This window comes from Rhinolophus hipposideros (genome assembly GCF_964194185.1).
Source record: "Rhinolophus hipposideros genome assembly, chromosome: 25".
In the NCBI taxonomy this organism is placed as follows: Eukaryota; Metazoa; Chordata; class Mammalia; order Chiroptera; family Rhinolophidae; genus Rhinolophus; species Rhinolophus hipposideros.
In genome coordinates, this window is record NC_138071.1 from 20,483,039 (window position 1) to 20,498,520 (window position 15,482).

Below are 15,482 nucleotides of genomic sequence, written 5' to 3' on the forward strand. Positions count from 1 at the left end.
ATACAACAGAAGAACTGGGGCATCAGTAAGTAAACATGAAGGCACATGGACACCACCATTACAACCAAAAGGTTTCCCTCATAGCCCTCTGCCCCGTCTTTCAGAATCTGAGACTGAGCTTCCCCAGCCCTGCTTGCAAGTTGCCTATGCAAACGCTGGTGGGTTTGCCCCTTACCTTCTGCCGCTGCTGAATGTTGGCCACGGTGTCGGGCTGAAAGTCCAACTTGTCCGTGCGGCAGAGTTTCCAGTAGAGAATGACAACAATCACCATCACCACCAGCACAGGAATGACCACACCAACAATGACCCACAGGTTGCTGCTCTGCGACTCTGGCGACGGCCTCTTCACCCTGTCCACAGCTGCAGACAAGGAAGAAAGGTCTCTGATTCATCCTCTGCAGTCCTTTACTGAACAGCCCTTCTGGGCAGTGAACGTGCCTTCTGTGAGAAATCTGGAAAGTCTCTGTTGTTTCAGCTCAAGACGGCTGGTTAGAGGCCATAATCTCCTGATGACGGGAAACGTGGCCAAGCAACCGACACCACACAACTAGAATACATTAGGGATCAGTGATATACATAATGTGTCTACAAGAACATGGCTAATTCTATAAGTTAATTTTAGGTCTCCTGACTTTATTCTACTAGCTCTCCCTAAAGTCTCAGTGCAGGAACGCTTCCATACCCAAAATTAGAAATCCTCTACATTATCTGTGAGCAAACTGCCTCAATTCCCTCACCTGTGTCTCTCCCTAAACCCTTGAAATACGGCTTTTAATTGAAACTGCTTTACCTAAGGTACCACTTGTCAATTTCAAAATTACTCATTTTGAATCTGCCACTCCCCATCCTCCTGCCACCCTCACCTCAGCCCCACCCCCCATCTTTCATGGCCTTGGACAATTATGCTTCAATTTCCTTCACCCGCTCCTTTTCGTAACTCTGCCTCCCAGGACTGGGCCCTCGTCCTCTTCATTCACTCACCATCTCAGAGGACACAGCTCCTCTTCAAGCTCAGGTTCCGGTCACCAGGAGCTGAAACCCAGACTGGCCCTCCTCTCTGCCCAACCTCCTGATCCGTTCGGGCTGCTTCATAACCACCTCTCCATGACAACACTAGCTCCCCCCTTGCCTAAGTTCTTTTGTTCTGGTTGTCTTTGTCTTGCAGACAATACCTTACTATTCTTTCAAAATGCATTTTATTACATAGATGTATCATGTTGACATACCGCACTACATTGCCCATTAATACAGTCACGGCTCCAAGTCTTGTCTTTTCAAATACATCTCAGTCTTTATGGGCAGGGACTAAGCTTTACACTCATTTGGTGTCCAATAATGGTTAACACATGCTATGGGATCACAACGTCTCTGCTCAAAGACATAACAACAAAAAAGATTCTTGGTGCGGCTTTAAGTTTGGTTTGAGGCCCCGGAGAGAGCGAAATGGGAGGTGAACTTAAGCACTCTAAGTTTGCGTACTATGAAAGCACGAATTCCAGAGCCGAGACTAGGCAGGAAACGGAAAAGGTGACAGTGTGAAACAGTAATATTTTTAAATTTGGCCTGGATATAGGGTACATATGTAGCTCATTTTGCATGAAAACAACTGATGATATAGGATTGACAGAGTCACACTGAGGAGAGGGGACAACTGGGTATTCTTCTTAGTTCTAACCTACAAAACCCTGTCAGTTGCACACATTGGGCTGGCCTCGGTGTTGGCTGAGGCTTCCAATCCCAGGATTGTTACCCCTATGGTTTTTCGCATGAAACTGAGAAAGAGAGCTGCAAAGAGCAGATGGAAGTACACTTGAGAGGTGCCCATACCCTACTGCGATTTATCTTTTTTAAAAGGTGAAGTGCATAGCTGAAGTGGGGCACCTCTCCACTTCAATCAGACCAAGCAACAAACACCACACAACTAGAATACACATGAGTGAAGTCAGGCTGAGAAAGACAAATACCACAGGATCTCACTTATACATAAAATCTAAAGAACAAAATTAACAAACAAACAAAGCAGAAATAGACTCATAGATACAGAGAACAATCTGATGGTTGCCAGAGGGAAAAGGAGTTGGGGAGCTGGGTGAAAAAGGTGAAGGGATTAAGAAACACAAATTGGTAATTACAAAATCATCACGGGGATGTAAAGTACAGCATAGAGAATATAATCAACAATATTGCAACAATTATGTATAGCCAGGTGGGTACTAGACTAATCTAGGGGATCACTGCATAAATTATATAATGTCTAACCACTGTGCTGTACACCTGAAACTAAAATATTGAATGTCAAAAATAAATAAAATGCATGAAGGTAAAAGTCATATGAAAAAATGTAAGTGCTTTGTTTTTTTCCTTACCACTTTGAAATAGAACACACTAATATGCAACCATATATCAAGTACACAAATGCAAACCACTAATAGTTATTTGCTTAAACTCTCCCATCATCTTATAAGGAATGGAGAAAGTGTGTCCATTAGTCCTCACCCTGGTTAGTTTCCAGGGAAAAGTATAGATTTCACAAAGAATCTTCTACTGCCGAGGATAATTTCGAAGCTGTCATTTTTGAAAACTGCCGTTGTCTCCTACGTAGTTTCTGTACAGTTTTCCCAATATTCTCTGAGGCTGAATTCCTTCTAAACATTTACTTATCCCTCTACTCTTGGGAGCAAGGATCACCGAGCTTTTATTAGGGTTGTTCTCAGGATCATAAAGGAAAAACATCCACATAAAAATAGCAGTCTGATTCATAAATGTATATTTAGAGAAATATACTCTTCTATGCCTCTCCTTTTCTTAATTTTAAATACCTAAAATCTGTTAACTTTGGGAAAAAAGAAGGCACTGAAAGCAGCCATTACTAGGCGGCAGGGGTCTAGTTTCTGCCCCAAATAATAAAGAAATATCAAAAAACCTCTTTCTAAATTGTGGAATGGCGTAAGACTGGGTGGGGGAGAAACAGGATTGAAAAGGGTAAGATCAAGGACTTCTTTGTGTTAAAAGACCCAGAAGGAAGCCAATAAATGCAGAAGGCACCTCCCAGCTTCCTGCGTGACTCACTGTCCCCACCAACATTCAAAATATGACAGAAAGGATTTTGGAATAAATACAGAGAAAACATGTTTTTACCTAAGACACAATTTTTAAAAAAAGAAAAATAGTACAGGAGGTAGAGAGAAAATATTCGATGTAAGTTAAGCTACTATAACACTACAAATACAGAATGCGAGGTAGGGGACAGCAGTGAAGGGTACAACCTCAAATAACTGAAATAAAGAAGGTCTTGGCAAACAATTTTTAACAACTGACATCTTATGTAAGTGCCACTTAAAAATAAGGGTTTGAGACATAAATCTACTACTATTTATATACACACAAGAATGCCTTAAATTCAGAGTTCACTGTCAGAAGAAGACTGGCTTTTGACCCCAGCACAGCACAGGTGACTCCTCAGGAGCCAAGCCTCATGCACTTACGTTGGGCAACAGCGCCTTGAATTCGGTAACCCAAGATAATGGCTGCTCTCTGGATATCTATCTTGTTAATCAGATCTGAAGACTTGACCGCACTGAGTCTTTCTCCATCTTGATCTTCCACAAAGTAGATGAGCTGCACGGGATTGTCATCTCCCTCGAGCCTTGACACATTTACCACCTGAAAGATAACAGAAACCATTAGCATTTTAGAAGCTCATGTTTCCAGATGCCCTTTCTCAGGGCACTCAATCTTGACTGTGCTACTCAGAATTTATTTCAATCCTCAAAATAAGCTCCTTAGACTGTTTCGGATTCCAGAATCCCCATGACACTTTCTTAGTGGGAAGAGAGACAGTTAAAATGAAAGTTCCTCTGTGTGGAATAACTAATGAGTTTCATCTCACTCAAAGTCTTCTCTGAGACAAAGGGCCAAGTCCAATACACAGAGCATAGGGCTGCCAAGGGCAGGAATCTAGAATTGCTACCAAGAAGCTCCAACCTGTCATGGGAAGGCGCTGCTGTCCTCACAATATCAACCACAAGGGTTAGGTACATCCCAGGTCTCTGAAACTATTAATTATTCTATCTAATCCCTTCTTGAATTCAGTAGCATTTTCTCCCTGTTCTACTAGGGCAAGGCTTCTCAAACTTGGCACTATTTCCATTTTGGCCCATGTAATACTTAGATGTTGGGGGCTGTCCGAGCACCGTAGGATGTTTAGAAGTTTCCCAGCCTTCTACTCACTAAATGCCATTAACAACAGCCACAGTCTCCCTCACCAATTGTGACAACCAATTGTGAGACAAATGAAAATGGAAACATGATATACCAAAACTTACAGGATTCACAAAAGCAGTTAGGAGGAAAGTTTATAGTTGTAAATGCATACACCAAGAAAAAGGAAATCTCAAATAAATAATCTAATTACACCTCAAGGAACCAGGGGGGAAAAAAACAACTAAGCCCAAAGTTAGCAGAAAGGAGGAAATAGCAAAGATTAGAGCAGAAATAAATGAAATAGAGAACAGGAAAACAATAGAAGAGATTAACAAAACTTCGAGTTGGCTGTTGGAAAAGACAAACAAAATTGATAAATCTTTAGCTAGACTAACCATAAAAAAGTAAGAGGACTCACATTAAAAATTATAAATGAATGAGAAGACATAATTGATACCACAGAAATACAAAAGGTCAATAGACATCTCTGGACAATTGAACAACAAATGAGACAACCTAGAAGAAATGGAGAAATTTCTAGAAATACACCACCCATTATGACTGAATCATGAAAAAATAGAAAATGTGAACAGACCAATAAAGAGTAAGGAGATCGAATCAGTAATAAAAACTTCCCTACATATAAAAGCCCGAGGACCAGATGGTTTCACTGCTGAAGTTTACCAAACATTTAAAGAAGAATTAGTATCAAGCTGTCACAAAATTTTCAAAAAAATAAATAAACAAACTGAAGAGGGGGGAATACTCCTAAATTCATTTTATGAGCCCAGCATTATTATCCTGATACCAAAGCCAGGTAAGCAAACTGTAAGAAAAGTACATTACAGGACAATATCTCTAATGAGCATAGATGTAAAAATTCTCAACAAAATATTAGCAAGCCAAATTCAATAGCACATTAAAAGTATCATACACCATAATCAAGCGGGATTCATCTCAGGATACAATGATGGTTCAACATAAGCAAATCAATAAATGTGATACATCACATTAATAAATGGAAGATAAAAATTATAAGATCATCTCAATAGATACAGAAAAATCGCTGACAAAATCCAACATCTATTCATGATATAAACTCTCAACAAAGTGAGCGTGGAAGGAATATACTTCAACATAGCAAAAGCCATATATGACACAGCTAACATCATACTCAATAGTGAAAGGTGGAAAGCTTTTCTTCTAAGATCAGGTATAAGAAAAGGGCACCCACTCTCACCACTCCTATTCAACATAGTACTGGAAATTCCAAGCAGAGCAATCAGGCACAAAAAAGAAATAAAAGACATCCAAATCGGAAAGAAGTAAAATTATCTCTGTTTGCAGATGATATGATCTTATATACAGAAAACCCTAAATACGCCACCAAAAACTATTAGAACTAATAAATGAATTCAGTGAAGTTGGAGGATACAAAATCAACATACAGAAATCAGTTGTGTTTCTATAAACAACAAACTATCTGAAAAAGAAATGAAGAAAACAGTGCCATTCACAATAGCATCAAAAATAAGAAAATACTTAAATAAATTTTACCAAGGAGTTAAAAAATCTGTACACTAAAAACTGTAACACATTGATGACCAAAGAAGATACAAATAAATGGAAAGATATCCCATGTTCATAGACTGGAAGAATTGTTAAAATGTCCACACTATTCAAAGCCATCTATAAATTCAATGCAATCCCTATCAAAATTGGTATGATATTTTTTTACAGAAATAGAAAAAACAATCCTAAAATTTATATGGAACCACAAAAGACCCTGCTGACAAAGGAGCCAAGAATATTTAATAGTGAAAAGATAGTGTCTTCAATGAATGGTTTTGGGAAAACTGGATGTTCACATGCAAAAGAAAAAAACTGGACCCCTATCTTGCACCACTCACATAAAATTAACTCCAAATGGAAAGATTTAAATGTAAGACCTGAAACCATAAGACTCCTATAAGAAAACATGGGGGAAAAGTTCCTTGACATTGGTCTTGCAAATGAGTTTTTAGATATGAGACCCAAAGCACAAGTAACAAAACCAAAAATAAACAAGTGGGACTACAGCAAACTGAAAAGCTTCTGCACAGAAACAGGAACAACAAAATGAAAAGGAAACATGGAATGCGAGAAAACATTTGCAAAACATGTGTCAAACAAGTGCTTAATATTCAAAATATACAAGGAGCTCATACAACTCAGTAGAAAGAAAAAAAAAAGATTGAAAAATGAGGACTTGAATAGACATTTTTCCAAAGTAGGTATACAAATGCCAACAGGGGCTCAACATCTTAATTTTCAGAGAAATGCAACTCAAAACCTCAATGACGTATCACCTCATACCTGTTATTAATAGAATAGCTAATGTGGAGAAAGAGAACCTTTGTCACTGTTGGTGAGAAGGTAAATTGGAGGTTACCCCAAAAGTTAAAAGTAGAACTACCATTTCTGGGTATATTTCCAAAGAAAATGAAATTGCTATCTCAGAGATATCTGCACCCACAGGTTCATGCAGCATTATTTACAATAGCCAAGACATGGAAACAACCTGACTGTTCATATCTATGGGTAAGTGGATAAAGAAGATGTGACATATATATGCGTGTGTGTATAAATATTATTCACCCATGAAAAAGAAAATCCTGCCATTTGCAACAACATGGATGGACAGACCTTGAGAGCATTATGCAAAGTGAAACAAATCAGAGAAAGACAAATATTGTATGATCTCACCTATATATGGAATTTAAAAAAACAAAAAACAACCCAACTCACAGAAACAAAGACTAGATTGGTAGTTGCCAGAAGCTGGGCGTGGGGGAAATGGGTAAAGGTGGTCAAAGGGCACAAATTTTCAGTTATGAGTAAGTTCTGGGATCTAATGTAAAACATGTTGAATATAGTTAATACTGTACAATATACTTGAAAGTTGCTGAGAGAGTAGATCTTAAAAGATCTTGAACATCTTTCTATATCACTAATTCAAAAACATGATCATGGCACAGTAGTCCACCATAGAAAAGACTCATGACAATTTATTTACCCATTCCCCAATTACTGTACATTCAGGTTGTTTCAATATTTTCTTTCATAAATTCTGTTTGCTGAAGAGTCCTGTGCTCTGTACATAAATCCTGTCTCCAGCTTCACGTTTGGTTACTCTAAAGGGGAGGAGATATAGGGCACGGTTTCTAAGCAACCCATCAGATGGCACCATTAGCCTGGGGTGGCTTGGTTAACTTTCCCAAATCCAATATTCCTACCTTAAGGGGCTTTCCTATCTTAGCATCTCATTGTGTCATTTTATGGTGCTTTATAACTGTTTTATGTGCATTTGTTAATCTCCACTCAGACCTTGAGCTCTGTGAAGCTAGGATTACTGAATAAAGCTTTTATAATTCATTTTCATTTGTATTCTTGTTTTATATTTATATAAATATGTATTTATGTTGATTAATATTACTCTCAATATTTATTGTGCGTGTTGTTGTTTTTTTTAATTTCTCTAGATTCTATTGCATCTGGCAAAGGAACTAGTTTAGAAACCTAACAAACACCTATCTGGGAAGGGAAATAAAGAGCAATGCTTACAGGGGAAAAGTTGGTGAAAGGGGTCTGGCATAATGACGCCAGCTCTAGGCAAACTGCCTCGTCCCTGGGTCAGTTTTGCATTTCTCTAATATTCCTTTGGCCTTCTTACAGTACCTGCACCACGCTGTTCCCGGCGGTGATGGTGGCCCTTCTCCACATCCGCCTTCTGGTGGAAACCTCACTGAGCAGCTGGGCCAGTTTGCGCTCCATCTCAGTTTGAAACACTTCATTCTGGAGCTGCTTCTCAACGACACCCAGGAGGACTACATTTAGAATGGAACACACACCGGCCCCAAAACGAGTTAGCAGTGGAGGAAAAAGAAGGGTGTGTGTGTAAGAGAAATTAACATAGGGTTACTATAAAATGCCAATCCCTAGAGAGGAGATATTAAAAAAGAGAAAGTGAGAGAGGAAGTACTGCTCATGGGTCTTATCTATAGTTCCAAACTCCTGTGTTACAAAGACTGGTGGCCACAACTCCTAGGAACTTGTCAAAGCAGGAGCTTTGGAGCTAACAGTGTCTACACATTTTGTCTACGCTTATTACAAAATTCCAAAACTTCTGGAAATGGTTTAAGTTCATACCATGGTTCCCTGAAAATAAGACCTTACCGGAAAATAAGCCCTAGCATGATTTTTCAGGATGACGTCCCCTGAACCTAAGCCCTAATGCGTCCTTTGGAGCAAACCTTTATATAAGACCCCGTCTTATTTTGGGGGGAAACACGGTATCTTATCTTGACTCATAAACTAACTCAAGACCAGGTGCCTGTCTTCAGACATCTGCTGTAAATAAAATGAGCTAAATAGGCAGTTGGCACATGAGCCAGAAGTGGTTCAAATCCTCTCTGACATAGGACCACGGGCAACATTTAACTGTTATGAAAATTACGTGGGAAACGAGACCACTGTACTAAGCAGAGATGGGGCCCTTACATGGGATGTGAGCCAAGGAGGAGCTGCAGGGTATGGGAACCCGTAAATGGTGATTGTCACTTTACGTGCTTCTTCTTCACCACCAGCCACTCACTGCGTGGCTCATATTCTGGGCATCCAATGAGCGTTGTTACTTTCTCTTACACTTTGGTGAACTACGAGGTTAGAAAGTCTTATTCTACAACGCATAGCTGTAAATATCTGACCCAGGCCCACAAGACTTTTAAAAGAGCTTCTTATTTGCTCACTGAGTTACCTTATTTATCCTTGTAAAACCAAATAAATAAGACTTGTAGGAGGAAAAAAAAAAAAGAGTGAGAGAGAAAGAAAGAGAAATCTTTGCTTCAGAACCTTGTCTTGTTCTGGGTTGGAAGACTGTCAGTCTGTCAGTTCCTGTTAGAATACCCTGGATTTGATGTATGAATTTTAGAGAAAATCAATCCTTTCTGTGCCATAACTCAGTGGGATACATTCCCACGGCCAAATCTGAATCCCTTTCTCATTCGTTCTTTGCCAAGAATTTAAGGTACATTTTGCCCTGAATTTAGGACACAGAAACAGGAAAGGCGGTATCATTCTTAATATGCCCATTCAGACTTCTTATTCTTACAGTTCCCAAAATACGACGTTAACTTAAACATACCTGTTCTTACCCAAGAGGACTTCAACAGCTGAGACAAGTTGAGCTGTGGGTACTGGAAGGCTATAAAGAAATGAGTTAGGAAAAGAGACAAATCTGTAAAAGACATGTTTGCAACAGTCAGAAAGGTAAGTCACAACGCACTGCCTTTGCTATACTATGTAACACTAAGTATGGATGACGAAAATGCTAGATTGGTGTGGAGGCACAGACAGTAAGCAGTTTCTGAGCACATTAGTCTCATGAAGAAAGAGGGACAAAAAGAAATACAGAGCTTGCTCAAGGGATATTGTGGGATACTGCTTCAGAGAGATCACCCACGCGTTCCCCTTGAAATGTCATTGTTCCAGAGCAATGAGTTTTCACACTGTGTTTCTCAGAGCCCTAGGATTTCCCAGCAGTGACTCAGGGTAAGGTGACCTATGTCCTGGCTTGCCTGGGACATTACCAGTGAACACCTGTGGTCCAGCACACCTATTATTTTATCCACACCTGCACTGTCCAGAACTGAAACTTGCTAGATATAAATAAACATTTTATCCCTGTCTACTGCTGCATTTTACAAGTTATTCTTTTCCATTTAATTAACAGTACACTAAAATAAAATAAGAATCATTAGACCATTTGGCCGTTCTGTTTTGAAAAAGAATTGATTTATTTTTATTTATTTATTTATTTATTTATTTATTTATTTATTATTGCCTAACTTAACTCTGGAATCTTACTGGAGCTTGTTTTGTTGTTTTGTTTTGTTTTAAAATAAATGTTTTTCCCATCCCCACCCCACTTCATTTGCACTATAAATCTAATTGCTACAGGTAGGAAAAAAGGGTTTATCTTTTTCATTTATTATTCTTTTTATTTTTTATTTTTAAGTTTACACATAATAAAATTCTCTTTTTGGCGTACGGTTTTATGGGTTATGATGAATGCATAGTGTCGTGTAACCCCCACCGCAATAAAGATACAGAACAATCTCACTGCTCTCCAAAAATTGCCTTCTGCTACCCTTTTGCAGTCTAGCTTTCCTCCGACCCTTCATCCCCGGCAACCACAGATCTGTTCTCTGTCCCTCTGGTTTTACCTTTGCCAGAACTGGCAAAAATTATAATAGCATGCCTTTCCTCAGAAAAGCAAAGAATACCTCAGGGCCCAGTGGCTGAGGAAGGCTCTGGAGACCCACTCTGGCTTAAATATGAGAAGCTCCAATTTTATCTGATTTCTATTCTGGATTGCAGCCAAATACTTCATTTGCGAAAATGAGGTCCACCAACGAATATGCTCACGCCACTTGCCCAGCACTTCGCAGGAGAGCAGTACTCACGTTCGGCGATCTGCAGTACCGGGTAGCCCAGATAGAAGCTGAACTCCACCACGCTCAGGTTCCTGAGCAGCTCACTCACACGTGTCCCGTTCCAAAACCCCTGCGTGCCTCTGACCGCAAAGACGATGTTCACGGGCCCCCGCCGAGGAGCCACTCTTGAAGACCCCACGGTGACATTCAGGATCTGGAAGGAGGAAGTCAGAGTCAGCTTCTAGAATAAATTGAAACGTGCTGCTAAAAGTTTGACTATGATTTCCCTCTCATAATTTCTCTCGATTTTCTTTAAAAAGGAGGGAACATGTTTAAAGGAAGTGTGACTGGCTTCACGACCTGGTTCCCTTTTGCAATACTGCAATACTTTAAATTCTCAGGTTACTGAAAATGTTTTTTTACAAAGTGATGAACTCAGTACACGTATTTATAGTCCCTCCCCCTTTCTCCTCCAAATTCCACTGAAACAACGAGCTGAACCAAAGGGGATAAATCCACTACAGTACTGAGAACGGAAGAAAACCAGAGATTCTGTCCAATTTCTGGAAAACGGCAGAGGATGGAATCAAACTGATATAAATCACAACTGAGGGAACCATGACCCCAAACACACACAGGCACAGACTAGAGTGGAGCTGAGAGCTCTTCTCCCCAAGGGGTCCGGGAGAGGCTCCAAGGTAGAGATCCAAGGAATGGAGACCAAGAGTAGGCTGCCATAATGAACTGAAGACTGTATGTCAATTGCCTCCCTCCTCTTTCCTTTCTATCTGCCACACCCAGACCAGCACAAAGGTGCAAGCAGCAGCCACGTCTCCATCCAGAAGAGCCCAAAGGACTGCTCCCTAAGGAAAATGAGCTCCCTGCTTGAGAGGATCTACGGCGAGGTTGGTCCCTAAGAAAGGAGGTGGATAGAAACAGCATATAAGAGACAAAGAAGGAAAGAATGTGAAAGAAAAAGCAGCTCTGCCAAGAAAAATACACTAATGTACTCCATTCCAGGGTCCAACCTCTTTATCTTGCACTAGGGAGAGGGGGCCAGTCTGCCTGTCTCTGAGCTGACCACACACTGCCTCAAGAGAGAAGCCCACCACTGATACCTTCTGCCCAGTACCCAGTGCTCCACTGAATCTCCCTTCAGGACACAGGGCTGACACAGACATGGATCAGGCAGCTAAAGGGGAAACCCGCACGAGCTGCCAAAATTAACCACCTGCTTCTTCATTCCTCTCACCAACCAACCAAAGGTCTCCACAAACACTTACAGAAAACGAATAGCATGAAAGCAAAGGATCAAGATAGATACAGAACAACGGGTGCAGAGAAAAGAGAGATAGATAACTTAGGAAACAGAGACAACTTTGAAAAACCTCTAATGTCCTCAGAGCCTTTCAAGGTGATACTATATCCTCATGCTGGGTAATCCTCCATCATTTCAGAGGAGGCTACAATAAAAAAAAGGAGCAAACAACAATGAAAAAAATGATGGCTAAAAAAAAAATTCAGTAGAGGGATTGAACAACAGCATAAACACAGATGAAGACTAAATCAATAACTTGGAGAACGAAGTTTAGAAAAATCTGTAAAATAAGGAATTTAAAAAAGAGATGGAAAATATAAGAAAAAATTAGAAATATGGAAAATACAAAAAAAAATTAGAAATACGAAAGGTGAATCCACGAGCACCAAAATCTATTTAACATGAATTCCAAAAAAGAGAGATCAGAGAATATACAGGAAAAAATATCAAAGAAATATCAAAACAACAGCAGTGTCCATACAAAGCGTGTTTTTTGATCAGTAACTATATTCTCTGTTTTTAGAGTGAACTACTGCCTTCCATAGTATTCCATAATATGGAACACTTGTATTTAGGCATTATATCCCCATTGGATATACTGTAAGTTGATAATGTTCCAAAATGAATTTCCTGCTTACGCTCACCTCTCCTCACCTCACCATATCTGAGCTCCCTGGTTATCCCGCTACGATACAATAGAAAGAGATCAACCCTGAGCCATGTGAGCTGAATCAATTAGGAAGAGTTAGGTGCGTCTACAATGGAACACTACGAAACCGGTTCCTGTCAAAAGGCTAAAGCAAGGTGTTCTGCATTTGGTGCTGTCTCACCTGCACCGTGAGATTATACGTGCCCTGCTGGTGTTTTCTCACTTCAGAGAGCGCGATCATCAGGCCTTTCTCGATACGCAGGGTGAAGTTGCAGAAGCCAGTGTCCACACTCTGAGGCACAAACTGAAGGACTGAAAGGACAGCAATCAGAGTCCATGAACTAGGCGTTTCTTTAGTATCAAGGAATGAGGAGCAGGGAAAAGCATCTAAACCAACCAATTCATCCACAGCACGGGGTTAAGTTCTATGACATATTATTTGTATGTAGAAATATGGAAAGCCATCTCTGCACCAAGCGAAAACATGCAACGTGAAGGTGACATTATCACTTTTAAATGGGAAAACACCTAAGGTAACAATCTGCACACCAGAAGATGCAACTGATTCGAAACATTTCAAATGTATGTACATGAATTCATTAGACGTGAATTCGTAAGTATTTATGGGTGAAATGACATCATACCTCGGATTGCTTTAAAACACACTAGCTTCCTCAAAAAAAGTACGTGGGGGATAAATGAAACAAAATTGGGAAAATGCTGATAAATTTTTTAAGCTTAGCGATGGGCATATGTGGGCTTAGTATGTTATTCTCTCTACTTTGTATATATATTTGAAGATGTCCATAATAAAAAGCTAAATATTAAGGAATTACTGTGAATTTTAGGGTGTGTGATAATGATATTGATAGATGTATATGAATATATGTATGTATATATGTATACATGTATATGTGTGTATCTATATTTGTGTATGTAGATATGTGTTTAATAACCTTATCTTTTAAAGGCATAGGCTGCAATATTTATGAATGAAGTGATATGAGGCCTTATCACAATAATGTGAGGAGGCGACATACATGAGGGTGCAGATCTAACAAGACTGGCGAGGTGTTAAAAACTGTTGAAACCATATGATGGGTACATGGGGGTTCAATAAACTGTTGGAAATGTTCCATAATTATGAACTTTTTTCAAAATTTAAATAATGAATTTTTAAAATAATCCTTCCCTAATTTTTTCAAAACATAAAAAATGAAATCCTATTTACAAGCCAAGACAACTGTGCTCAGTGTTCTCACCGGTTTGAACTTGGAACCTGGACTCCGGGACAAGGAAGGACGGTTTCACAGCCAAGATTAAAGGAGTTTGGTCACGTACAAGTTTACTATTTATAAGTACATTTATGACTGATATTGCCGTGTAAACGAAAGGACCAGATGTTACCAGAAAAGTGAAGTCAGCAAATAGTTCATAAACCTATGATGATAAAAGAGACAAAAGACAAGAATTACCTAATTATCAAATCAAATGACCATAATTCAAACGTATAAAAAGTTGCACTGAGTAGACAAGTAATAAAGTAAATGAGGTTAAAAAACATAGCTTGTTTTAACTGAAGGGGTAGGGCTTTACAGTCAGTCAAACTTTATTTCATCAATTACTTTTACACATTTGCTCTCCTCAAAAACAGCACAAAATTACAAGTACAAGGACAATGAGAAAGAAGAACAGCTAACGATAACAACTGAAATAGGGGTTATAGAGAATTCAGGTGTTTGCTCTTTTAGGTGTTTGCTCTTTTTAACCCACATAAAAATAAACTTATTCTATTGAGCAGCGCTGTCCAAAAGAAATGTGACTCACCTATGCAATTATAAAATTTCTAGTCGCCATATTAAAAAAAACATAAAGAGAAACAAGTGAAATTAATTTTAAAGACATTTTACTTAGCCCAATATATCTGACATATCAACAAGTAATCAACACAAGAAATTACTAGTGAGGTATTTTGTTTATTTATTTATTCATTCATTCATTCATTCACTTAATTTTAAGGAGGGAGCAGCTCACAGTGGCCCATGTGGGGATCGAACCGGCAACCTTGGTGCTATCAGCACCATACTCTAACCAACTGAGCTAAACAGCCATCCCAGTGAGGTATTTTACATTCCGTTTTTCACTAAGTCTCCAAAATCTGGAGTGTCCTTTGCCCTTAACAGCCCATCTCAGGGCAGACGAGCCCCATTCCATGTGCTCAATAGCCTCATGGGGCTCATGGCTCCAATCAGGATGCTGTGGGTCTACTATGTAGCTTCCGAACTCATTGGGGAGAGGAGGTACCAGCACAGTGTCCACAGTAAAATATTTGGAAACCTCCATCTCCCTAAATGTACAGAAACATGCATATGCACTCACTCTAAAATCTTAAACTCTAACCCAAGTCCTTTCACGTAAATCAAGAGAGACAAAATCCTTAGGGTCATCACCCCGACTCTGGCCTTGGAGCCCCTTTGTTCCAGCTCTGCAGACGCATCCCTCCCATGGACTACACCTGGCCTGGGGTCAGAAAGGGCTTCCCTGATGATGTGACGATTGAGGAGCGATTCAGAGGAGGAGCAGGTGATCCCCAGGGGAAGGGAGAGCAAAGAGGAAAGAGAACGTGCCACAGCCATTATCATGTGCCCTCACCCCGGGCTCCCAGTCAGACGTCCCCGCTGCAGGGACCTACCTTGAGCTCCACCGCACGGTTGAAGCGAATCCTCAACACCTCCTTGATAGACGTAATGATGTACTCCTGCACGGCTCTTCGGGCCAGCACTGCGAATCAAAGCCAACACCAAAGGCAGTCAGTGGCATGGTGAATAATGCAGGCATT

General features: G+C 39.9%; 1 protein-coding gene across 2 annotated transcripts in view; it reads right to left on the reverse strand.

Moving 5' to 3' along the window:
* KIAA1549 overlaps window positions 1-15,482 on the reverse strand; it is a 102,154-nt gene that overhangs the window by 40,040 nt on the left and 46,632 nt on the right. For both annotated transcript variants that reach the window (XM_081038612.1, XM_081038613.1), the window contains exons 3-10: window positions 15,336-15,424; window positions 13,906-14,083; window positions 12,825-12,955; window positions 10,707-10,890; window positions 9,386-9,445; window positions 7,921-8,069; window positions 3,486-3,663; window positions 176-360 (exon numbers count right to left, since the gene is read on the reverse strand). In XM_081038612.1, coding sequence (XP_080894738.1) covers window positions 176-360; window positions 3,486-3,663; window positions 7,921-8,069; window positions 9,386-9,445; window positions 10,707-10,890; window positions 12,825-12,955; window positions 13,906-14,083; window positions 15,336-15,424 — 1,154 coding nt within the window. The remainder of the gene's footprint in view (window positions 1-175; window positions 361-3,485; window positions 3,664-7,920; window positions 8,070-9,385; window positions 9,446-10,706; window positions 10,891-12,824; window positions 12,956-13,905; window positions 14,084-15,335; window positions 15,425-15,482) is intronic.